Genomic DNA, 26,778 nt, shown 5'->3' on the forward strand with positions numbered 1-26,778 from the left:
GAAGAATACTACTTTTAAAGTCGTAGTGTTGTCCGATCATCTTCTGATCAAGTGAGTGTATATTCCTTTTCTTCTAACACATAGATATTAAGTATCTCCTAGTGAATACGTGCTATGTCTATATAGATATATATTATCTGTTACTTGGAATGAATCTGTATATTTGGAATGAGTATTAAATGAATATCTTATCAGTTTTTAAGTTGCATATGTATGTTGTTATCTACGAAATATTGGGTAGAACTTGGGTAAATAGTTGTCGCGTGATAAACTGATGAGAGACCTCGATGTTGATGTTGTTAATCTAGTCATCTAGCGGAGTATGGATGATGCCCAAAGACTCTTTCTAGACTGTCCTGTGGAATGCTGGCGGGTTCATAACCTGTAGGTGTTATGGGCTTGATGTTCACCAGTGTACTCTATCCTCTTCATGGTTTCCTTTAGGACATCTATTGTTGTGGAAACCCCTTGTAGTAATGTCCATCCCGATGAAAAATCCTAGATTAGGTCCCTTGAGATAGATGTTGTTTTAGGGACGTAAAGTGAGGATAACGGGAATAGGTAATCGGGTTATTGTTGATTGGTGAATTTAAATATAATTATTTATTGTGAGATGAAAACCATATATGCTCACCAGTCTCCCAAGCCTGACCCACTCAGTTTTATTTGTATTACAGGAAGTGACGCGAGGGCATAAGATGGATGAATCATCAAGTTATTTTGTTTATAAGCATGTAGTTGTATATAACTGTTGTATGACTTGTAATTTGTCGTTTATGTTTTTTGGTATGTATCGGAACATGATATCCTGATTTTTGATATCTAATGAAAATGAATTCCTTTATGACATGCTTTGGTAAATATTATTTTATCATATTTTGTTTTTGGGAACAAATTCCGCAACTCTTTTTAAATCAATAGATTTACACTGAAATTATTTTAAAAACATAAATGAAACCGGTCTTTTCTGGCCGTGATTTTAGGGATGTCACAATAGGTTCATCTATAAAGACAACATGCCGCTTCGATAGATGCAATATAAAGACAATTTACATAAGCCATGACTCGCTCATTTTCATGTTTATAATTAATATGGACAACTCTCGGATGCTTTCCTATAATTACTCACCTTAAGAAGGATGTCATTATATGTGACATTAGCATATACGAGATGCACATGGGTGTTATCCTTTGGGTTTTCTAGTATAGCTTTAGTAACCTACATTGAAAAAGAAAAAAAAAATCTCAAAAACATAAATTATGATATTATAAAGAAATGCAAAGACCTCAGACATTAAAAAATAAACACCTTAAACATTGGAGTGATTCCAGAGCCCCCATCAAGCATTCCAAAAGCTCTCACCTGACCAAGTTGATACTTGAAATGCCCCTGGAATGGAATTTACAGAAATTATACATGAAGTATGAATAAAAATTCGCTCTTTCTAACAATTGCAAACATTCTAGAAAAAGAAGTTATAATTATTAGAGGTTATCTACCTTGGGTCCCCTTGCATCCATATAGTCACCTTCACAAAACTCTCTAAAGTAGTGGTACATCCGACCTAGTGGATACATCTACACATATCACAGTCACAACCATTTATACAACAAGATTAAGAATTAACAAATCACAAAGTGCAACAAATTTGAATATTGATGTGTACTTTAATAACTAACTCAAAATATCCCGCATCAGTGTCCAGGGTGGTTGGGGTGTATGGTTTGATAACCTCCTCCCCTTGATTATCTTTACCCCTAGAGTACAAAACAAGGTAAATAATTGTAGGAAACAAAACCTAACACACCTACCACTTAAAGATAACATATGGTATTTATGAGTGATTAAAGGATGGATTGAGTGAAGAAAAAACAAAGCCAATTAAATAAATATACCTGCAACTTATGTGCTGTCCACCACAAGCTTGAATTCCTTAAAATTTCCAGGGTCTATGTTCCCTACAGACAACACAATAGTTTCTTATTTAGATGGGAACCATGGGAAACTAAGAATTTGAAAATAACAACTTCACTAGTTAGATCGTATGAAATAGAAATAAAAACATCTGCTTCTCTTTGAGGTATAAAAGTAAGCTACAGTTGCAACAACAACAACAACAATGGCAACAACAATTCTGACTTGGATCTCCTTTGCTTCCAAGAATTCCATTGCTTGAGAAGAAGGTGAAGAGTTGGGTGTTTTTCTTATCTGAAATTGCTATAAATTAGGCTTATAGAGGTGTTTTTCTTATTCGAACATGCGCCAAATATTTTTCATTCCTGCCTTACTTATAGAGGTGATGTGGAGTTGTTATAACTTAAAAATTCAAACATTATTTGTGAACCCTACAAATGCAACATGTCGTCCCTATAGGTTATTTATAGGGATGAATTTTGTCGTCCCTATAGGTTTTGTCCCTATAGATGTTTATTCTTGTAGTGTAACACATGTAAGGTTAATTTGTTCATTCATGTCTATTTTGTGTCTTACTCTAGACGATATCATAGGTTAGGTCATCCCTCTAATTAAGTTTTTGTGTTTTAAAATATAAATGAATATTTCCCATATTACTCATTCTAAACCAAAACTCTGTGAAATTTGTAACAGATTTAAACAAACTAGAGAATCCTTTTGTAACAAGGTTAAACAAACTAGAGAATCCTCCACACTCAATGAATGTAATATAATTAAGTTGGGTTCATTTGGTTATGTGGGGATCTTATAAATTTTCTACTATTAATGGATTTAAATATTTTTAATCATGGTTGGTTATTTTACTAGGGTTGTTTGGAAAATATCCTTTGAAAAGTAAGGATGGTGTATTTTAAAATATTGTTTTTTTTAATATGTTACAAAACCAATTTGGCAAAAATGTCAAAATCATGAGAGCTAATAATTGTAAATACTTTTTAACAACATAGGTAATTTTTTTAAACATGACATTCTGAAATTGTTGAGAGGAAACACATACATTTACTTAATGTAGATAGATCTTTGTTATTTCAAGGGGTGCTCTTTTAATATTTTGGTGTTATTGTGTTTTTACTGCCACATATATTATAAACAAAACTCCTTTCTGTTTTAAAAGGAAAAAATCCTTATCAAATAGCTTATATTTCTATCCCTTCGTTACAACATCTCAGAATGTTTGGATGCTTATGTTTTGCTACCGAATTACATATTCAAGATTAATATAGTTCTTGATATGTAATGGGTTGTTCCAATTTAAAGAAATCTTATAAAGTATTAAGTGTTGATAGTAAAAGCTTTTTTTTATTCTAGGGATGTCAAATGTTATGAAGATTTTAAAAAAAGGTAGTTGAACACGTTGGAGATAATAAAATTAGTTGTTTGGATTTCTTTAGCATTGTTGGTCAAACTCTTGATGATCGACACATTCGTCATATTATAACCGGTAGTATGAGGATCCTGGTGAGCAACCTAGAAATGATGGTGAATTAAGTCCTAGTATTTCCCTAATTGATTATAGGTTGTATGTTGATCCTAAAACTTAAAAGATTGATATGATTAATGTCAACCATTTTGAGGGAAGAAGGAACGATATACCCTACCTTTTTTATGATAGCAATGTTGTTCCTAAGAGTTCTGGAAGAGAGTATACGGTTCCCATGACATTTGGTAATTATATAATACAAGGGAAACATAAATATGGCATTGAGAATGTTGTCAATTACTCTCTTGTTATACTTGAACTATTATTTCTTTATCTTTAACTTAGACAAAACTATTGAGCCTACTACTCATCAGCAAGCCTTTTAGACCGGAACTAGGTTAGGTCCAAAGGCCCTATACATGAATGAAACTTGAATTGTAAGTAACTTTCCTATTGGGTGTAAGTGGGATCACAAAATCAAGTATAAGGCTAATGGAGAGGTGGAAAGGTAAAAGGCCATGATAGTTTTTAAGGTTTTAACTAGAAATAAGGAATCAGCTTTTCTGAATCTCTTTCACTTGTTTCTAATTTGATTACTATAAGATGTGTGATTGATCTTGTTAATTATAATTGGAAATTATTTAAGTTTGATGTCAATAATATCTTCCTATATAGGGATCTTCACGAGGATATCTCTACATAACTTTAACACAAAGGATATTTATAAAAAAAACCTAGTGTAAACTTCTCAAATCGATCAATAGGATTAAACATGCCTATATGAAGTGGAAGGATAGAATTTGGTGTTAAGAAAAGTTTGAGCGATTATTCATTATTTGTAAAGGTTGTTGGAAATAGATGTGTTATTTTACATCTATATATTGATGATTTGTTAGTCAATGCTAATTTTATCAATTGTGTTGGTTGTTATTATTATTATTATTACTCCCTTTGTCTCAAAATTATAGTTCATCTTTTCTTTTTGGTTTTTCTCAAAATAATACTTCCTTCGTCCCAATATTATTGTCCACAGAGAAAAAACACACAAATTAAGAAAACATTAATTACAACTAACTTTATATAATAAAATGACAGTTTTGTCCTTACTTTACATTTAATATTCCATTAAATGCTTAGTTGGTTAAGTAATAATGATGAGTATTTTGGTAAAAATGTTATTTACTTTTAGAAGTGAATTATTATTTTGGGACAAACCAAAAAGGAAAAATGGATTATAATTTTGGAACGGAGGGAGTAGTCCACTTCTAAAAATAAATGATATTTTTAACAAAATATCTCCTAATTATTATTTAACCAACTAAGCATTTAATGGAACATTAAATGCAAAGTAATGACAAAACTGTCATTTTATTGCATAAAGTTAGTAATAATTAATGCTTTCTTAATCTGTGTGTTTTTTTATCCGTGGATAATAATTTTAGAACGGAGAAGTATTTTTTTTAAGGCATTAAATTTATAGAAACGGTCCCACGACATACTTTCAACATATAGTTCAAGTTTTAGTAAAGATGACCAGTATGGGGAAGAGTAAATGTTTGGTGCCGATTTTTCGACATATGTTATACTTTGAGAGACATCCTTTTTATATCATTTTAATGTATAGTTGTATACTAAGAGATAAAACTTTTTAAATAGTCATATACTTGTGGTAACATCCATTTTAATCTTGTTGGTTGTAATATAGGATATTGATATGGTTATTAGACGCATTCGTATATGGTGATATGGATTAATCAAATCTAGTATGTTGTATTAAATTTTGGTTATTGTTGGTATTTGAATCTATAAATGCGTCGAAACTCTTAAGTTGTTATTTTCCAATTTTGATATGATATCTTGCTCCAAGTATGCCTCATGAATTTTTTTAAGATATCTATAATACATTGAATTCTGTATATTTTAAATGATTGTTACATTATTATTTTATTTTCATATTATGATTTTTTTCCTATAATTCATTGAACTCTACAAAATTTCAATAGATTTAACCTAGAGGTATGGTGATATATCATCCCTCCATAAGGTTGAGAGTTGAAGTCTTGTCTCGAACATATACTAAATTCATAAGTAGATTAGAGTATGTATCGGTAGCCGTTCTATAATAATAATAATAATAATAATAATAATAAATCTAATCCATAATTACATAATCTTATTATACATTACCTAAAACCAATTATTTTGTTTCTTTAATGAAAATCCAATATGAATGTTATGGCACGACGCGCTAACAAAATATCTATAATAGAAAACCATATGGTTCATTAACCAGATTCAACCGAGCAGGTTCAAAAGAAAATCAGGTTAAAAAAAAAATAACTGCTTCAATTTGTATAAAAGTTGATGGTGAGGGATTGAGCCCAAAGTGGTCATTTCTTAATTTTTATTTTTATTTTTAACTAAAACCAACTTTAACTTGAAGTAAAGCCGGTTTGAACTAAATATCAACAAACTTCATAGTGTAGAAATGTGAAAGATGAATAATCTACTTATAATGAAAAATCACTCGTTATTTTAATCTTGGAGTCAATGTGAAACTCTTTCATGCCATCAAATATGATAGATTTGCTATTAATTTATATTTCTTTTTCCAACACTATAAAGTAGGTTATGATACTTTTTTTTTGTCAAATACTATAAATAGGTCCTTTATATCTTTTACAATATGCCCTAATATTTTCATACATATTTTGTTGTATATTTTAAAATTTTAGATGAGTAAAAGACCCATCTTGTCATCTTGTCATAGTGTAAACTCATCCTTAACGATGTGGTACTATGTATTACATAATCTTTTTATGAGTTTTTAGTATACCAAAAGTTAATATTGTGTTTGGTTGTAGGAAACTGTTTTATTTTTTTAAAAAATATTTTTATAAAATAGAGTTGAATTTTATTTTCAGTTTTCAATGAAAATTTTAGAAGACACGATTAGTTGAAACAAATTGAGTTTTCATTTTCTATTTTAGAAAATAGAATTTTTTATAAAAAAAAAAATAAAAAATATTTTTTCTAATTTACATACAATTTGCAAAACATAAAATTTCATTTTTTTTGAAAAATCTTAAAAAACTAAATCAGCCAAATATATTTTCAAAATTTTCATGAAAAAAGTAAAATATTTTCAATAACCATAACACGCTCTAAGACACGTGTTGTAAGATACATGTTTCATGTTTACATAAGATTTTTTTATTTTTTATGGCAAACATAACATTTTGCATTTTGCAAACATAACATTTTGCATTTCGCCTAACTTCTTTTGTATAGTTGAGGGTTTGAAGATGAATATTGCCATAATTAAAGATGATGGTCATTATGTAAAGATGACATCCACACGTTCAATTCATATTATTGATGATCTTCTCGATTTGTATCATTGGAACGTACTGATGTTTTGTTCATTCGACTGTGAAAAGGGGGGGATTTTGCATAGACAAAACAAATGCCGAATCCATAGACGTGTTGTTTGCAAGAATCGATGGGGGTCCAATCCCATGCAAAAAGAACCCTTTCTTTTATATATACCTGGTAAAGTAAGGACTCTTCATCTTCAATTTTACTTCTTTTTACAGTAAGTTTAATAAAATAACATAAACGTACGATGAATCAAGATAGCACACAGGAAAAGACAAAAATAACAGAAGACCAAGGTTAGATTTCTTGGGTTTCGTATTTATGGTAAGAGAAAAACAATGTTCATTGTTTCAGTTAGCTCCCATATTCAATTACAGGTTTTAGAATTTCTAAGAGAGAGAAGGGAGGGAGGGAGAAAGGAAAGGAGATAGATGGCTGTTAATGCATGTTTCAATTACGATTGCATTAATGGCGATATCGTTGACAGGAGGAGCTACTGCCAGTTCACCCAAGTTCTTCATCGAGGCGATCGACCATTTGTGGATAGAACCAATTCCAACGTATTTGTTTCTTCATCGTTCAAAACAATAAGAGCAAGAGTGAACTCCGGTAATCCCTTCCGATCACGGTTGCCGGACTTGGCGAACAATCTTACCACAGCCCTTCACCTCCGTCATCTACCCTCTCTTACCTCCCGGTTATCGAAACTGAAAGCTGTAATCCTCGGCGAGCATCTTGCCTCCGATGACGATCTTATCCTACCCAGTCATGATTTCTCCCAGAAGGCCCACGTTTCATCTTTCGAAAAGGTAATTCCCCTCATTTCATCGTTAATAAAAAAAAAAAAAAAAAAAAATCTCGCGATTGATGTTCATTGATACCGTTTCAGTACCTGGAGATGTACAATAGATCAATCGAAGACCCAGCTAGCTTTTGGTCCGACATAGCTTCCGAATTCTACTGGAAGAAGAAATGGGATCAGCAGGTTTACTCTGAGAATCTCGACATCAGAAAAGGGAAAATCGACATAGAGGTAATCAGATCTCCATTTCTTCTGCAATTCCAATTCCATCGTATTCTTAACAAGTTCGTTTTCCTATTGCTATTTGTGATTTCGTTCAGTGGTTCAAGGGTGGAATCACGAATATCTGCTATAATTGCTTGGATAAAAACATCGAATCTGGAAACGGTGACAAAATTGCAATTCACTGGGAAGGAAACGAACCTGGTGTTGATGATTCCTTGACTTACAACCAGTTGCTAGATAGAGTTTGTCAGGTGATTCGATTCATACCTTTTCTTACATTCATGGATTACACACTACTATTCGATCTCAATTTGTAGCTTGTGATTGCATTTTGACAGCTTGCTAATTACTTGAAAGACAATGGAGTCAAAAAGGGTGATTCTGTAATTGTTTATTTACCTATGCTTATGGAACTACCAATCACCATGCTCGCATGTGCTCGAATTGGTGCTGTTCATTCGGTTGTTTTTGCTGGGTTTTCTGCAGATTCTCTTGTTCAAAGAATTATGGATTGCAAACCGAAAATTGTGATAACTTGTAATGCAATTAAAAGAGGGAAAAAAATCATTAACCTTAAAGAAATTGTTGATTCTGCACTCTCAGAGTCATCTCAAAATGGAGTCTCTGTTGGTATGAGCTATTTATTTTTATGTTGATAACAAAAACATAATTAGAATTAAGGTAAAAATTAAGTTATATATATGCATGAGTATGACCTATTTATTGTTCACAAACAGATTTGTGTTTGACATATGCAAATGAGTCAGCCATGAAGAAGGAAGCTACTAAATGGCAAAAGGAAAGAGATGCTTGGTGGCAGGTAGTAAAAAAATACTAGGTTTCTTTTCTAATTATACAATTTCCAGGATTAATTAATTATAAAAAAAATTGCAGGATGTTGTTCCAGAATGTTCTACTAAATGTGATGTGGAGTGGGTTGATGCGGAGGATCCGCTTTTCCTTCTGTACACCAGCGGAAGCACAGGAAAGCCAAAGGTCGATAATATCCCTGCCTCCTATTGATTTGATCTTTTCTAATCTGTGGTTGAGTTTTTGTTTTTTTTTTTTTTTTTTTTTTTAAATGATGTTGGTGCATTTGTTAGGGTGTTGTGCATACTACAGGAGGATACATGATCTACACTGCAACAACATTCAAATATGCATTTGACTACAAACCATCTGATGTATACTGGTAAATCTTTTAAGCTAAGTTGTTTATGAATGTATGATATGAGTGAGTGAATCTTTTTGACTTAATCCATTTCTATTGTATTGTAGGTGTACAGCTGACTGTGGTTGGATTACTGGACACAGCTATGTTGCTTATGGACCTCTGCTTAATGGAGCAACGGTTGTGCTTTATGAAGGGGTAAACTAATTTAGTTTTTATTTATTTTATGATATAACTTTTTATGATTCCATATATAATAAATACATGGTATTTGACTGTTTTCAGGTTCCCAATTATCCAGATTTTGGGCGATGTTGGGATATTGTTGACAAGTACAAGGTGACAATATTTTACACTGCTCCTACACTGGTGCGATCTTTAATGCGTGAGGGTGACGAGGCAAGTTATTATTATTATTATTATTATATAAAACTTCATCATAAACATTGTTATTTAGCTTATATAGATTAAGATATAATTATTTTTTGTTGTTTAAACTTAAAATGCAGCACGTGACTCGTTATTCACGTAAGTCTTTACGAGTTCTTGGAAGTGTAGGCGAGCCGATTAATCCAAGTGCATGGAGGTTCTTTTCGAGACTAATTTTTTATTGTTTTTATTTTTAGGGATTAATTGAAAGTTTTTATTTATTGATTTTTTTTTCTTTTTGTTTTTGTTGATGTAACAGGTGGTTTTTCAATGTAGTTGGAGACTCAAGGTGTCCAATATCAGATACTTGGTGGCAAACAGAAACAGGAGGTTTCATGGTATGTATTATTTACACTTATTTACATTAATGATAATTTGATAATTAAGTAATTAACAATTGAATTCGATCATTTTTTCTTTTTCCAGATTACGCCCTTGCCGGGTGCATGGCCTCAAAGACCAGGTTCTGCTACTTTTCCATTTTTCGGGGTTCAGGTATCTTTTTTTTATAATTTATAAAACAAAATCCATATGGTTTTCCTTCAAATCATTGAATCTTCTAAAATCATCACACTTAATAAAATAAAAAAAATGTAGACTGTGATAGTGGATGAAAAGGGCAAGGAGATTGAAGGTGAATGCAGTGGGTATTTATGTGTTAAAAAGTCATGGCCAGGGGCATTTAGGACACTTTACGGGGATCATGAAAGATATGAAACAACTTATTTCAGTGCATTCCCTGGCTATTATTTTAGTGGTGATGGCTGCAGCAGGTAATAATATAATATATATATATATATATATATATATATATATATATATATATATATATATATATATATAATAATACTTAATAATAACATTTATTAGCTAAAAACACCCACATACCTCTTAAGAGATAAACCACAAATGTCATAATTACTTAGTGGAAAGTTATTTGGCATTATTCTATTGCTTCATTTGAACTAAATTTTGTTTCAGAGACAAGGATGGATATCATTGGCTCACTGGAAGAGTTGATGATGTAATTAATGTCAGGTACTTTGATTTAAACCGAATTAATTTAAGACCTGTCTGGATAAATAATATATGAAAAACCTCATTTTTATTAAGTCAAAAAGGAACACTCATATTCATTTATAACAGAAAGTAAGTCGATTTGTCTAAATGAACAGTGGACACCGAATTGGCACAGCAGAAGTTGAATCAGCACTAGTCTCACATCCTCAATGTGCTGAAGCAGCTGTAGTTGGTGTTGAACATGAGGTATGTAGCTTCTCTTATTTGCATGTGATATGATATTATTATTGTTAAAAATGTAACAAATGATTATCTATTTTGTGATACCTAATATAAATAGGTGAAAGGTCAGAGTATATATGCATTTGTTACTCCAGTTGAGGGTGTCCCATACAGTGAAGATCTCAGAAAAAGCCTTGTACTTTCTGTTCGAACTCATGTAAGTTTTATTTACTAAAAAACAGATAAGAAAAGGTTTCTAACTTCTAATTGGTGTATAAAAAATTGGTCTAAGTTTGTATTTTGTTGCAATCAGATTGGAGCATTTGCTGCACCTGACAAGATCCATTGGGCACCTGGTCTTCCAAAAACAAGAAGTGGGAAAATTATGAGAAGAATTTTGAGGAAAATTGCTTCTAGACAGCTGGATGAGCTTGGTGATACAACCACATTAGCAGATCCACATGTTGTTGATCAACTGATTGAGCTTGCTGATTCCTAAGTGTGTGTGTGTGGTTTTTTAGGAATCTCAAAGGCCATAAGTCAAACATATACCAAGTTACATTACATGGCTAATAACAATGCATATTGAAACTAGAAATATATTATGTTGTTAGGTGTCCCTTTGATGGGAAATAGCGACACAAGTTCTTACATAATTGTTACCTAGAACTTTTAGAAAAAGGTTAAAGAAAATGTTGTAATGAGTGATGCACACATACATGAAAAGGTGAGTTTGGTTTTATTACACATGGAATAAGGGAGTGGTTCTAATTATATTAAGGTTGTGTTTGGTAGACCAGCTAAAAAGCTAGTTGGTAGCTGATAAAGTAATAATGTTTGGTAAAAATTAGTTGATTAGTCAGATGACATAAAATGATGTTAGCGGTCTATTTAAAAAACTTGTGAAGAAGCCCCATGAACTTATAAATAAACCATATCAAATAGTTTTGTAAAAAGTTAACTTATAAGCTACTTTAGTAGCCTTACCAAACATTACATTATGCTAATTTATACATGCATAAACATTTAGTCAAGCTGATGATGTATTCATATCAACAATGTTGAAAATTTTATGTGATTATGGAATCTTGTAGCAGGATTGGCGATTATATTAATGGTTGAATCTTTGCTCTCCATCTTACAATTTTGTGACAAAAGAAGATAAAAATAGCAGTGTTTCTTTATACTTAACTAGTTTATAACCCGTGAGAACTACAATTATAAAATTAATTAAACTTTTATAATAAAAATTTATAATTATTAATCAGTTATTTTAAATAAACTATTAATTAAGAGATGTATCAATTTTTTAAAGTTATTATAACTTCAAATTTAACATATAATTAGAAAATGTAAATTTAAATTTTGAAATGAATTGTCTAATATATATACAATGTCACATGTATAGTATTAATAAGAAGTTGTATTAGAATAACACTTAGCAAAAGGAGATTATTCATTTAGTAGAATAGGGATTAACTTGATAAGGAAATCTTGTAAGCAAGATATGCAATGGTGTTTCAATTTTATTAGTTTATTGGACAAGGATAAATCATATAAGTGTTTCTTTGTTACTAGAGAATTTGAAAAATGAAAATTTCTCATTGAGTCCTAACTTTTTTATTAACTTTGCCCTCCTCATACCAACATTTTCTCAAAAGAGGGTAAACATTATTTATCAAGACAATACTTCATGAGGAAGAAAAAAAAAAAAAAAAAAAAAAACAGGGTGATAGTAATAATAGGCATGTTGAAGGCTGAATGGATTGGATTTCTGTATGCATCTTTTTTTCTCCATATACATCACTGAAGCACACATGAAGACATTCTTTCATAACTACAACATACAGAACCTCCCTTTCAGTAATCAAAAAGTCGATTACATAAAGCATTCATTCATATAACATGTTTTTCTACAATTATGAAGGGAATGAATTATACAAACTTATATCAATCAGGATAACGACGCCTTCTCCAATAGTTCCTGCAGTTCTCCACTCTTGTATGCTTCTGTAATAAAAGAGAGTTATCAACTACAAATTCTGTATCCATGAAGAGATACTGATCAAAAATTCAAAATGCATCATGATGTATATATGTATGTATGTATGTATGTATGTATGGATATAAAGTTAAATTTAAAAAAAAAAAAAATAGCATGAGGAAATGAACTTACCAACAGTTATGTCACAACCCCCAAAGAACTCCCCATCAATGTAGAGTTGTGGAAATGTTGGCCATTGAGAATACTCCTTTAACCCTTGACGTAACATTTCATTGTCCAGAATATTAATTGTTTCAAAAGGTACATTGGCTGATCTCAAAATCTGAACAACTGTGTTTGAGAATCCACATTGTGGAAAGTCCTTAGTTCCTTTCATGAAAAGAATCACCTTGTGTGATGTAACAACTTTATCCAATGTAGTCTTTAACTCTGGATTTAATGCTGCAAAAGCAAACAAAGCCATTTGACAAATGAAATAAGATCATGTCATTAACTGATTATTGAATGTGATTATTCACATTTAAGTAACAACAATAACAATCATTTATCAATCTTTCTTAATCTATCCTGCAACTATTACGTTAGTATCTCATCTTGAGGGTAGGTGTATATGTTTAAACATCATAGATGTTAGAATACAAGATAATTAACACATTGATAGAAGAATTACTATAAATATAGGTTACATAAAATATGGGCCAAGAATTCAAAACCCTAAAAACTATTTACATAAATAGTTAACTTCATTGTGTAAATCAACAAGCAAAGCGATTCTTGTTAATTTCTGAAAATATAAAAGAAACCCTAATTGTAAAAGAAAATTGTGGATGGTACGAAGACGCAAGTATTCCATATATTGGTTAAAATGTTGTCATGGTTGATAGAATGAAATTATCAGTCAACATTCACTACGATCGATAAACGAATCAAAACGATAGATAAGTGGAATAAAACATATACCAGCAAAGCATCGCGTAGAATCAATCCTTCTTGAACAAGTTTTGATTTTGATGCCGACTTTAAGGCTGCTGGAGGTGTGTGAACGACGACCAGGGCAGCGCACTGCAGGTGGAGAAACTGCCGTTGACCCAGATACAAATTCGAAAGATGGAATCCTGGATGAGGATGTCAATCGCGAGTGAAAAACCATAGAACATGACATCTTTACGACGGAAGCTTTGGAATAATTTCGATCACTGGTATTCGAGTATCGACCAACACACGATGGTTTCGATGAAAGGGAGGAGAAGGAGCGTCAGGATTCTGTAGATGACAAGTTTGGAAAGGTCAAATCAAATGGGTACCCGGCCCACAAAATGACCATTATATTTGGGAAATTCTATTCGTATCCCACATTGTTTTGTGTATCTCTTACGTGAATGAAATAGTGATATTTTGGGAAATTCTATATGTAACCCGCCTATAAAAATAAAGCATTCATGTATGGAATAATATAACATTGCTCGTGGACCGCTTTTACCTTCTATAAAATATGATTTTCCAACGATCAAAATCTCCAGAAACCAATACAAAAACATTCTACAATCCCTTTTACTGTCAATCTGTTGTGGTACGTCTGGGGCGTTTTCGAGAGTCATGTTGAAACTCTCAAGTTGGATGTGTGCTTTCCGCCTTACTTATTGTTCCTTGTTTGGTTGTGGGCTTAGGGCAGATTCACACAATTAACTATCTCTTCGATATTAGATTATATATAGCTTGTATAAACTAAGTGATTATAGAATGAACTATTGTGGTTGCTATTTTTACTAAAGGAAATAAGGGTTTTCCTTAAGGAATGTTTTCATCAAATATAAAGGAACTATTACAGTTAACTCCATGAGTACCAAGTTAATACACTTGGGTTATATATAATGGAGATCTAACAAACAATGGGATGTGTGACTTCTGCGTCATTTCCTATTCCTTGTTTGGTTGTGGGCTCTGGGCAGATTCACACAATCAATTGTTTGTTTGATCTAGATTCTATATAACTTGTATCCATTTATCATTCATAGAAAGGATTGTAGAGTCATTTTACTTATCTTTCATCATATCAGAAGATATAGGATTTTATGGAGGAACAGGCGAACTTTTCTAAGAAAAACATACAACTTACTTAACATCACTAAAATACTTATGAACTCACCAGCTTAAATGTTGATCAACTCTTTCAAAATAACTTGTATTCTCAGGAAACTAGTAGACAGGTACGTGCACTGGGATTTCGAAAGATGGAGCATAGTAGCTTCATGTCTTGTTTTGTTATTTATTTTTGGACTTAATCTTTTGTGAAACACATCTTTGTAAACACTTGAATATTAATGCAGTGGTTGGTTGTTACTATGATTACTATGATACATGTGTTGTGATACTAAACATGACGTCCCCCGCCCCCGAACGTTTCCGCCGTTCCAGTTTGGGGGTGTGACAACAACCTTCCACCGAGCATCATCCGCTCTACGCTTTATCAACAATGAGATCCACATCATGATGTGCTAACAATAAAAAAAAAAAATTGCATTAAAGTAAGTATTGTTATTAGAAGCATAGTACGTAATGAGCACATAATTATATAACTTACATCACATTCTAACCAATCTGGGTGACTATCCACATATAAGCGCTTCCAAAATTCAATCTTCGTAATACCAGTCAAAAAACAGTGAACAAACAACAACTAACCTTCCTGTTCTTTATATAGATTGTGTACGGTAGGCTCTAAAAGATTGTCCAATAGTGATGGATTTTTTCGTGCAACACCTTTCCTCTTCAACTGTATCCATAAGGACTTATACCATATGGACATAACTTTTTAGCACATAGGACACCTAAGAGGTGTTGCCACTGATGTTTTGTATTCATCCATTGGAATCTCTTTTACATTGGACGATTGAATACATGGAGACGGATGCTCAAGGTCGTGATTCAATGGTTGTTCGGCTATACCTGACCATAATCATGCTCCCACATGTCATTATACTCTGTGGTACTAACATCTTGCATGATAAGTGCATGCGCGGTTCCATAGTTTTTAATTGTAACGTCCCAAAAACAAGGTACCGAAAATTTCTTTTTAATTATTTAATAAAAACCATAATAACATATCATATCGTTCATAAACAAGAGTTGTTATATCAAATCAGAGTATCATTACAAAACATGTTCTTTTATGAGAGTATAAGCCTCCCAGGCTAAAGCTTCTTGGTGTGTGTGATGCAATCATCCCGAGCTCCTCCCTCCGCTACCGGAAGTACCTGAAACCAAAACTGAAAACTGTAAGCACGAAGCTTAGTGAGTTCCCCAATCTACCACATACCATACATAATCACATACTGCAAACATTAGGCCTAGCCCGCTGCATCGCGCCCCGCCCGGCATCAGGCCCCACCCGACATTAGGCCCCGCCTAGCATCGAGCCCCGCTCGGTATACAAATCTGTTTCTACCAGGCCTCGCCTGTCTTCGGACCTCGCTTGCTACACACATACAACAATAATAGATAAACATGCTAACGTAATCATTACACTATAAATGCTAGCCTCAAGGCCTCGCCTGTCTTGGGCCCCACCCCTATTCTGCTACTAATGAGATATGGAACCCCATCCACACTCAGCTAGTGATGAGATACGGGCCCCCGCCCACACTCATCCCCCCTACCAGGAACATACAAGTATCATAAAGACAACAAGCATAACTACACATATACTACTGCCTCGGGTACCACCCGACATCGAACTGTAGCTCGGAAGCATACATGTAAACCTTCCTTGGGCCTCGCCCGACATCGGATCTAAATTCGGTATTCACTAAAATACATAAACGGGCCAACATTGGTGCCTTAGACCCGTTCCTACTGGAGAAAACTCACCTCGCAAAGCTGACTATAGAATCCTACGAATAACTCCTCACTGCTAGCTGGCAGATCCCCGAATTGTTGATCCCTCGACTCCCCGAGCTATCAATACCAACATATCACTTACTCCAATTCAATAACCCTTCATAAGGTAGAATGAACATTCTAATCCTAAGCCAACTTGGTCCATAACTAAGGTCCAATTAAGGCCCAAAACTAGGTAAGCTTCCCAAGCCCACCAATGACCTAATTTGCTAAATCATGCCCAATCCCTCTAATGGGACTTACCCTAAGCCCAAACATTTCCTTGGACCATATTATCAGACTTCTGATGGCCCACTAGGGCCCAAGAACCCAAAACATAGCCCAAACTGACAGATTATGCGGGGTGTACATTCCTGTACGCTAAGAGTACTAATTGGTGTGTACGTTGGGCATACATGTATGTACGCTCAGCGTACTCCCCCTGCTAAGTCACTTTTCCATTAAGTGCTTAATACTCTACTCCAGAAGCTACTAACATAGATCCAAGTCCTTATCCATGTCTTAATCCATAAAGTCACTGACTTGGTGACTAAACTTGGCCTAACAAGTCCAAACTCCCAAAAATGATGCATTACTTCCACGAAGAGGGATATACCTCATGCCTGAACCCATTAAGACATTCAAGATGGAGACTTTACTGCTTATGGGGCCCTTTTAGCTCTGAGGGTGGCAACCCTAAGCTCACGAACAAGATTTCATCATAAAGGTCCATTCTTTGGACTAAAAGAGTCCATAAACTCCTAAAATAGATCTAAGAGAACAATCATCAAGCTCATAACTTTATACCTTGAAAGAGTCTGGAAAGAGGGAAAAGTCCTAGATCTACAACTTCTCCTTTGATCTACCACCTTGCTTTGCTCCTTCCTTGCTTGGAAAATGGTTTTATAACACCAAAATGCTTACTAATGGCCACCAAAGCTTCAAGAACACTCAAGGGAGGATTAGGGTTTCGTGGTGGCTGTCCAAGGGTGAAATGGAGGCTGACCCTTGAGGCTTATCATTCTTTTTATAGTGGCATGCCCTAAAATTAGGGTTCCTGGACTCTGGACGTACATTGGGCGTACCTCCTATACGTTGGGCGTACGCTTAAGGCACCCGCGACCATTTCCTTTTATATGTTGGGCGTAACCCAGCCTTACGTTGGGTGTACTCGCACGCTTACCACCTTGCATGCACGGTCCTTCTTTGTCATCTATTTCCATTAAGGGCCAATAACATCAATAACTTCAAAGTGCCATAACTCTTTCATTCCAAGTCCGTTTCCGACGAACTTTATATCCATGAAAAGGTGGCGAGAAGCCCTACGCTTCTAGCGATACATCCTGGCCCAAAACCTCTCCAATAAAACTCAAAACCCATAAAAGATCAAAACGCCCCTAGCCTTCGCCTCTAAAATCCATAAACGAATACTTTCAAAACAGGGTGGTACATTAATTAAAAACAATGCAAAAACATAAGGACCATAAAGTTAAATAAATACTATATGGGAGTGAAATAATGAATAATGTACCTCCACCCCCTTCGAGGTACCAACATCGTCGTGGGGAGTCTTATTGATAAGTTTTACAAACTTTGATAAAGTAGCGTCATGCTCTACTAAAAGCTTATCATGTTGTTAGGGCCAAGATCCACAATCCTATCTAGGATCTCAGATCTCAAAGATATTTAAGGATCCTTAAACCTATCTAGGATCTCGGATCTTAAAGGAGTCTTAGGATCCCATGAAAGATCTAGTATGCTCAAGAATCATATTAAAGTGATATTGATAACTAACATATGATACTAAAGGGTCACACTAACAACAACTTGATACAATTGATTATTTATTAGAAATTGGTTTTAATAAATATTCAATAAACTCTTATAATTAGATTGGAAATTATTTATTTCTAGAAATAATAATTTTCATTAGCAAGTAACATTACATAATTCATATGGTATGAATTAACAAGTCATGCATAATATTTTGGACTAGATAAATTCTTTTATCTTTTACCAAAAAGTTAAAGTTTTCAATAAACTCTTATAATTAGATTGGAAATTATTTATTTCTAGGAAATAATAATTTTCATTAGCAAGTAACATTACATAATTCATATGGTATGAATTAATAAGTCATGCATAATACTTTGGACTAGATAAATTCTTTTGTCTTTTACCAAAAGGTTAAAGTTTATATTTTATAAACTTGGGTTATAAAATATAAAGTTTTTGTCCTCTTTTGACTTTTTAATTTCGATATTGAGGAAGAAGAAATAAGGTTATTGTTTGTAGCTTATTATAATCCAGGGAACATACTTTAGAAGTATGAATTAAAGTATTACAAAAAGAAGATATGCCTTTTGATTATTTAAATAAAAACATGGCTTTCATGATTGTTTAATAAAAAGAAATGAAAGCATGGTTGGTCTTATAAATATGAGAGAAATGTTTGTCTAAAATACTAAATGGTTAAGGACTTATGGACTTTTTCTTCATGCTATAAATACTAGCTTCATGAGACTTTCATTATTGCTCTTCTTTTGGACACAAAACTGTGAGTTGGAGAGAGTATGCATACTCTCTCCATTTTGCTCATCCTCTTGAAGATATTACTTGTTTTTATACTTTCTTGAAGTTCTTACTTTTGTTATAAACTTCAAGCTTAAGAGTTAAAAGGTTTCTTACAAGACTAGCATCTTAAATAAAGTTGACAACTTGTTAGTGTCTCAAAGGTTCCACATTCTCCATCAACTTCCAAGCCTCCCCTTGAGGATTCAAAGTCTACAAAGGTTGTTAAAAACTTCTTCCTCTTTGGTGCTTGTTTTCTTTCCAAACTTTGCAAGAAGATCCTTGGTGAGTATAAACTTGGTTTATGTTTATTCTAATTTTAAAGTCTTTCGTTGCCTAAATCTTATGTTTTTGAAACTAATTTTGAATAAAAACCCAACAACTGGTATCAAAGTCACCTTGCAAGTTTGGTTAGATTTTTTGATTTTTGGAAATCTTAGTTTTTGGAGAATATGGATAACTTGATTTTATGTAAAAACAAGTTCATACATATTTTCTATGAAAACTTTATAATTGTTATGTTATATGACAAAAAATTTCATGCATCTTTTTTCATTTAAAGTTGTCTTAAAAAAACAAAGGTTGTCTAATGTGTATATTGATATGTATGATGTGCATAAACTAGCCAATGACCATTGTGTTGGTTGTGTTGTTGTGCTTGTTGTTTTTGTTATACAAATGGTTATAATAATTATTTATTCATATGGTATGTAATAAATTAAATATGTTAGTTTTCTTGGTTTATTTTTGTAAATAATAGATTAACTGTTAGAAATAATTTATTTGTACAAAAATGTAACAAGAAATAAAGTTGCAGCCATTTTTTTTAAGATAAGAAGATAATTTTCGAGGTTTTAAGGTGTGCAAGGACAAAGACAACCTTTTCAACAATCTGTTGCAAAAGGTGTTGCTGTTGACAGCTTCCCTTGGAGTTGTTGGACCTAATGCAACCTTTTATGCAGCCTTTTCTAAAAAGTGTTGCATATTGCTGAAATATTTCTTTAAAGAAGTTTTTCCAAGCTTTTGCAATCAAGGGGTGTTTTTTCAAGTAAGAGCTTCTACAACAACATTACAAATTATTAATATAAGAATCATAAATAATAATAGTCTGAGTGACTAAATCAAGAGATTGGTTAAAGTGCACTTTTTTTATTAGACAAATTAAAGAAGTTTCAAGACATAATGTTTTAATAGGAAAAAACAAAAGCATGATGTTATTGTCAAAAAATAAAGTAAAGTAATTTCTTGGCTCTAGAATTTTCTTGTTGATTCCATTCTAGAATTGAAACATGATGCAACCTTTATTGTTGAGTGTTCTGTGCACCTTATAGGCATTGTACCTTAATCTTCTTATTGTAATAGAGAAAATTGCTTTTTACCTTTGAATATTTTCCGTAATACAATGTTATAATAGGAAGAATTTGAACGAGGTGAATCATATGAAACATGGACACCTTTCAGCTTGATACCAAAAAAATCCCTTATTTTCTATACTGTTAACAAATCCATACCCCGCAAAGCGAGGTTTCTCACAGTTATCTTCACCAATTTAACAATTCGTATAATTTTTTTCATTCTTTTTGTTTGTTTATACAGTTGAGCCTCAGAATATGCTATGTCGTTGTGCTTTGTATGTTTTTGGGATGATTTTAGTTTAATTTTTAAACTTTTAATCCAAAATAAAAAAAAGGGAACTTTGTAAAATGGAAATGGTTTTAGAGACAATATAGGCAATCAGAGGCTATTTACTTGCAATTAGATTATTTTTTTACTTTATTTGTATGAATGTTTGTGGTATGATTGTTATTTTTCAGTTGTTGTTTTGCCTTTGAAAATGTTAATCGTTTGACATTTATGTATTCCATTATAATAATATATCCCTATCTAATAAACGAAAGTTATATGCTATGTGTCCCTTCAAAAACACTGATTCCATCCAATGTTAAATACCTTTTTTGCCCCTCTTTGATATAGATTTCAATATATAAGATATGATATAGATTTCAATTAAATTGATTTATTTTTTATGGAAATTTGGATTTAAAATTGGAAGCTAAGAGTGTATTCCTAAATTATAGGAATTGCACTATAAAGATTGCATGTCAAATTCTATTTTGCTGGAAATTTGATTACTAATCTACCGTGTGTAGGGATTCAAATTACTAACGGCAAAAATGGTAAAATCAGTTTGATTTTCTCTTTGACACAATAAAAAAAATATGGTGATTTCAGCAATAATTAGTGCCTATCTAATCACATCCCTAAATATACGGTTAATTGATAATTGATATATGTTCCCATTTATGATTTATAAGTTTATATTATATGCATATATTTTCAACATACACGAAAAATGTAAAACTTGATTGCTATTTATTGTAAAATTACATGTTAACAAAGAACCAAATTTGAAAAAAGACAAATAATGTAACTAAGTTATTAACTTCTTATTACAATTTATTTCTAAATAATTAATATAGAAGTTTAAACAAAACATATATCTTATTAATTTAATTGAATTTTTAAATCTTTGATTTTCTATTACCATTTTTAATTATTAATATTGTTTTTTTTTCTATCTTACCCGTGGTTTCCACATGTCGTAACCTAGTGTATTAATATTATCTGTTATATGATTGTTTTTTTTTTTGAATATATGCAGGATTATCAACGAATATCCAATGTAGCAACATGTGCTTCTCTGATTAATCATCAATTTGAAGAAATTCTTTGGTAAAAATTAACTTTCATGCCTTTTTAAAATGGCAAACATATTTGTAATGTGTAGGTTTGAAAGAATTTGAAGGGGTGGGAAAGAATGATTGAATGAGCTGTCGCTGAGATGATACAAAATTACGGCTGGTGCAATCAAACAACTCAAAAAGGTATCCGTTTAAAACTCTAAATTTTTTTCTGAAGATCCAGAAGAACACGAGGGGAGCTTCACTTTTATATTTTTAATGTTTTGTGAAGGGTTTCATTGACATATTTGGATTCGTTTATAGGCAATAGCTTAATATTGTTTTTAATTTGGTGTAAAAGCTTATTAGCATTCTAGTTTTCAAAGTTTTAATGTAGTTGAGAAACATATAAAGGACGTGATGTTTATATCAATAAAATTCAATTTTAACAATTTTAGGACGATATTGCCCATGAACATTGTTTTTATATTAATAAAAGTCAATTTTTATAGTTTTAGGACAATATTGCTCTCGTAATATTAAAAAAAATATTTTTTTGCATTTTTAGGACTGTATTACCCCTGCACACTTTTTATATTGATAAAACCAATTTTTTTCAGATTCAAGACCACATTCAATGGATTTTGTTTATATGTAAAATATATTCTTTTTTCTCCATCACTTTGACATGTATAAAAAAATATTATGATGATGACAGAATCACATACGATGGTTACTCTGATCGCATGGTTGCTGATGAGCACTTTGTGTTGCATTGGGCATACAATTTGCCACTTGATTGAGGCTCCATTGCTATGTGTTGGGATCACAACTTACAACCGAACAAAAAATATCACGTCTAATCCCGCAACTCGGGGTCACTAACCTAGTTATTATTATTATTATTATTATTATTATTATTATTATTATTATTATTATTATTATCGTTGTTGTTGTTGTTGTATTTTACCGTGGTTAAGTCGATAGTCGATTAAGTTGATAGGTAGAAAAAAAGGAAAAGAGAAATTGATCCTTTCTTTGAGCCTCTTCTGCAAACCTACAAAATTTGTTTTATATAAATATAACAAGAGGGCAACTCCAATCGCATAAGCCAGTCTACAAAATGCCTGGTCATTTTTGAAAAGTGAATTCTTTTAGCAAGTGGGAAAAGTTCACCAATTTCTGAAAAACTGGTCTTATCCAAATACATATCCTTAGAGCCGTAATAGATAAACTAACTTTCGGTATAACTTCAATGAGTTGTATCATATGTACCTAAAGTTGTACCGATCGAACGGGTACAAAAACCAGAAAACTCAAACCTAGACCGCCTCAACCGGTCTGGTACAAGGTCACTTCCTCGTACTCCTTCTCCTAGAAAGCGTTCATCAATTTCTATCAAACCGTTCCGATTCTACAGTGGTTAAATTTATTTTCTGAATACAATGTTTACTAAAATTTAAACATCCAAAGACTCAAAACTTTTGTGCTATGCGTAGGACCTTTTTTTGCATCGACTATGTTGCAGAAAAAAACGATTTTAGAAATAATAAAATACAAAATTATCCATAAGTTGTACGGAGAAACAGCCCTATCTTATCGGATATCGTCGTCATTCAACTGCCGGTGTGTCCATCCATATTTAGCATCAAACGGAGAAGGAAGCTGATGAAAATGGCCGCGGGGTGTGTATCTGCTTGCAGAGTTTCTGCGTATCACCCTTCATCCATTGGCGACACCCCTGTAGTTATCAGGGGATTCAATTTGAAGTTCCAGCAGAAGGAAAAAACTGGAACTAATGGAAAATATAGAGCAAGCCTCATCATGAATCCAGAATCGTTCGAAGTCGGTAGGTTAATTGGAAGCTACGGGTTCATGAACGTCACTAGGTAAGCCATATTTCACCCATTCAAGCGCAAGCTGTACCATAAGCTTATTGATTTGAGAAAGCTTTTTGTGAAGTTATTCAGGTCTTCAATCTCGACCTGATTTTGAAAATTCATCACAAGCAAATGACGTAGGGGGTTTGAGATTCCAGGATGTTAGAGAAGGCGATGTGCAAATCAGGTCCGTATCATCCATACCATAATCCATGATCCCGTAATTCCAAGATATAACTAGTCATAAAGTGTTTACCATTCTGCAAATTAATATTCAGATCATGATCGATATGAAATTAATTGATCTTCCTTCAACTCCACTATTTCTTCTTCCTATTGATATTTGCCGTGACAGCTTTTCTGCAGGCTTTACGAAGGACGAGTAACACAGGGCCCACGCAGGGGCACTCCAATCATCTTTAAGGTTATCTTCTTCATCATATTCTGCTTCATTACTGATTGAGATAATGAGATTCATTTGCTTGGTATGGAAATTTTATTGAATATGTTATGATGCAGGTTTATCCTGGGAAACAAGTAGGAGGTCTTGAGGCGGATATGATGGCCTCAAATGAGCTCAAAACTCATGCTTTCCTTCAAGTACATTAGCAGCTTTTGTTTCAGTTAATGAAAAAACAATATGAATTAATTGCTTATTACATATGATACGGATTTGCAATTCTTTGATCACAATACTTTCTGCAGAGCTGTTCACCTATCTGCCACAATATCCAAATCTTGTTAGGAGGTTTTGAGACAAAAACAGGAGAGCAGGTTATCAATTTCATCAACCCTTCTACTTCCTTTAAATGTTTTCATCTTACACGAATGCTGACTACCATTTGTGTGATCGATCTTGATGATGAACAGTGGCTTGCATTTCGAAATGATGGCAAATACTGTGCTGCAGACTATGCTAAAGCTTCATGTGAAAAGGTCTCAAAGAATCTTGCTCTTGGAGAACAAAAGTTCTGGAATCCATTCGAACAAGAACAATATATTAAACGCAAAAGATCTTTTATAATTAATCTCCTTCAAGGTGCTTTTCGTGGCTTAGCCTTCATGCATGACAATGAAATGTTACATCAAAGTGTTGGTCCAGCTTCAGTTGTTCTCAAGTATGCTCTCCTTTTTTTTCAACTTCATTATATAAGAAATCTAATTCCAAACAAAACCCACGTGTGTGTGTGTGTATGTGTTTGTTCATATTTCAGTACAATGGTAGATAAAGATGCTGCTTACCTTGTTCCAAGGCTCCGTGATCTTGCATTTGCAGTTGATATACAGTATGGTTTATGCTTTTTACTTAAATTTATATTGATTAGTTATGGAGGTGAATGAGTGAATAAAATAACGTTTGATTATAGGATGTCAAGTTTAGAGGAAAATTCTGGAGGATTGTCTGAAGGTCTTTGGAGACGAGCAAGATCTGCAGGGGCATTTAGTCCTATGGAAAAGAGGGCTTTTGGAATAGCAGATGATATGTAACACTCTCTACTTCCTTAAAATAATCTAAGCATCTTAATCTTAATCTTAATCTTAATCTATTCCTTTTACAGTTATGGAGCTGGTCTTCTTTTTGCCTACTTGGCTTTTATTCCATTTTGTGAAGCCGGGATCATTGATAGCCTTTCACTACAAGTAAGTTTCATTCTATTCAAAACCTTTCTAGGGATGATTTTAATGATGAGGTTGTGGAGGGCATTCACATCTTTTCACAGACGAGAAGTTGCAATTTCCATCGTATTCTGTAGTTCATGAGCCTTGAAGCTTTCATGTTATTTCCTATTTCTGTTTATTTTGCCATCATATTGTAATTTGTAATAATATTAAAAAATGGTTTGAACTTGTAGAGGCTTCTAGAAAGTACGTTCAAACTTGATCTTGGAGCTGCTAGAGAGTAAAAATCCTTTCTTCCTTGTATTATTTCAAAATTTTATTAAAGCCTTAGCCCTACATTTTGGTTATGTTTTGAGTTTTGATAGGTACTGCTTAGCGGATGATCGGTTTTTAGAGGCTGTTAAATTTTTGGATGTGGGTGATGGTGCTGGCTGGGAACTATTGCAGGTTACTGTTACTATGATATGCTTCTTTTCTTTTTTCTTTTTTTAAATCTAAACATATGATAATCTTTTTGTATTAGCTGTTAGATCTATATGTTTTTTTTGGTTAATAAAGTCAAAATGTATGTTAATTTTTTATTTGGTAATTTATTTGAACTCAGGCAATGCTGAGTCCTGACTTCAGGAACAGGCCGATTGCTGAAGCTGTAGTGAACCACAGGTTCTTGACTGGTGCTCTGCTATAGCTTTTAAAACACATATAAATTTGATTGTTCGATGAGTTGGTATGAATTATGAAACGACTATAATAGTGTTATGTAAGTATTATTATATCGATTAATGTCATTGAATTTTAGCTTTTAAGTGCAAGTGGTTATTGGTTAATAGGTCTAAGTTGATATAATCCATATATATTGACATCCTTCTATACTTGTTGGTCTAACATTAACATGAAACTTATAAAATAATCTTCAAAGACTAGGATCTTCTCTTCTAATGGGATCATCTGTGCAGAAGTCATGAAATGTCAAAAAATATAATATGCATTCTACGTGTTTATGATAAGATATTGAAGGCCTGAAGAATTTTTTGGGCTTTCATGGCCTGAAAAATGTTGCATTCGTATACATCATATAAACAACAATATAACCAAAAATTTACATAAACTCATAACCGGTTATATCAACTCAATAATGGATGTAATTATTCACAATGTTTGATTAGAGAATAAACCGTTACATAAATAACAAACCAATACACACAACAGAGATGTTATTTGTCAGAACTTTCTTCGTATAAAGTCGTGCTGGTTAAAATGCCCTATTCTTCTAAGTTCGTGGAAATTTGACCGACTATTTTGAGTGTATATGATGCCATAAACCACTTTTGTTTTTTTTTACTACATAAACATTAATCCTTATAACTATAATTATAGATATACCAATCAACATCTTTATCAAAGAATTCCGATTTATTTTGCTTTATGCCTATTCTTATGAAGATGATCAATGATCATTTTCATACACCTAGAAGTTGCACAGAGAACAACTCATAATAAAAA

The 26,778-nt window shown here is 32.7% G+C and overlaps 3 protein-coding genes and 1 pseudogene across 3 annotated transcripts; 2 read left to right on the forward strand and 2 right to left on the reverse strand.

Moving 5' to 3' along the window:
- Positions 1–988: 988 nt before the first annotated feature.
- Positions 989–2,170, reverse strand: LOC145030289 (NADH--cytochrome b5 reductase 1-like; annotated as a pseudogene).
- A 4,931-nt stretch (positions 2,171–7,101) lies between these two features.
- On the forward strand, positions 7,102–11,416 carry LOC145032341 (acetyl-coenzyme A synthetase, chloroplastic/glyoxysomal-like). The gene is made up of 17 exons (XM_078981115.1): positions 7,102–7,582; positions 7,663–7,806; positions 7,896–8,051; positions 8,139–8,430; positions 8,538–8,620; positions 8,695–8,796; positions 8,904–8,992; positions 9,079–9,169; positions 9,257–9,370; positions 9,481–9,557; positions 9,660–9,738; positions 9,827–9,895; positions 9,998–10,173; positions 10,382–10,438; positions 10,576–10,666; positions 10,761–10,859; positions 10,956–11,416. Exons 1-17 carry the CDS (start codon positions 7,205–7,207, stop codon positions 11,139–11,141), a joined length of 2,283 nt encoding a protein of 760 aa, XP_078837241.1. The 5' UTR covers positions 7,102–7,204; the 3' UTR covers positions 11,142–11,416.
- A 976-nt stretch (positions 11,417–12,392) lies between these two features.
- On the reverse strand, positions 12,393–13,942 carry CXIP1 (CAX interacting protein 1). The gene is made up of 3 exons (XM_078981116.1): positions 13,608–13,942; positions 12,819–13,088; positions 12,393–12,652 (listed from the first exon to the last, which is right to left on the reverse strand). The coding sequence occupies exons 1-3, from the start codon at positions 13,807–13,809 to the stop codon at positions 12,597–12,599; spliced, it is 528 nt and encodes a 175-aa protein (XP_078837242.1). The 5' UTR covers positions 13,810–13,942; the 3' UTR covers positions 12,393–12,596.
- A 9,395-nt stretch (positions 13,943–23,337) lies between these two features.
- On the forward strand, positions 23,338–26,081 carry LOC145032343 (Protein kinase superfamily protein). The gene is made up of 12 exons (XM_078981117.1): positions 23,338–23,664; positions 23,738–23,842; positions 24,022–24,079; positions 24,175–24,255; positions 24,361–24,429; positions 24,526–24,773; positions 24,870–24,941; positions 25,023–25,139; positions 25,215–25,296; positions 25,509–25,555; positions 25,641–25,722; positions 25,880–26,081. Exons 1-12 carry the CDS (start codon positions 23,444–23,446, stop codon positions 25,961–25,963), a joined length of 1,266 nt encoding a protein of 421 aa, XP_078837243.1. The 5' UTR covers positions 23,338–23,443; the 3' UTR covers positions 25,964–26,081.
- The last annotated feature ends 697 nt before the right edge of the window (positions 26,082–26,778 follow it).

This window comes from Lactuca saligna, chromosome 2, assembly GCF_052625555.1.
Source record: "Lactuca saligna cultivar CGN05327 chromosome 2, ASM5262555v1, whole genome shotgun sequence".
NCBI lineage: Eukaryota > Viridiplantae > Streptophyta > Magnoliopsida > Asterales > Asteraceae > Lactuca > Lactuca saligna.

Coding starts and splice junctions, on each gene's coding strand:
- CXIP1 (XM_078981116.1), bottom strand. CDS start 13,809: ATGTCATGTTCTATGGTTTTTCACTCGCGATTGACATCCTCATCCAGG. Junction 13,089..13,607: donor TTCTACGCGATGCTTTGCTG/GTATATGTTTTA, acceptor TTGCTTTTGCAG/CATTAAATCCAGAGTTAAAG. Junction 12,653..12,818: donor GGGTTGTGACATAACTGTTG/GTAAGTTCATTT, acceptor CTTTTATTACAG/AAGCATACAAGAGTGGAGAA.
- LOC145032341 (XM_078981115.1), top strand. CDS start 7,205: ATGGCTGTTAATGCATGTTTCAATTACGATTGCATTAATGGCGATATC. Junction 9,371..9,480: donor TAATGCGTGAGGGTGACGAG/GCAAGTTATTAT, acceptor CTTAAAATGCAG/CACGTGACTCGTTATTCACG. Junction 10,174..10,381: donor AGTGGTGATGGCTGCAGCAG/GTAATAATATAA, acceptor ATTTTGTTTCAG/AGACAAGGATGGATATCATT.
- LOC145032343 (XM_078981117.1), top strand. CDS start 23,444: ATGAAAATGGCCGCGGGGTGTGTATCTGCTTGCAGAGTTTCTGCGTAT. Junction 23,843..24,021: donor GAAGGCGATGTGCAAATCAG/GTCCGTATCATC, acceptor GCTTTTCTGCAG/GCTTTACGAAGGACGAGTAA. Junction 25,297..25,508: donor TTGATAGCCTTTCACTACAA/GTAAGTTTCATT, acceptor TTGAACTTGTAG/AGGCTTCTAGAAAGTACGTT.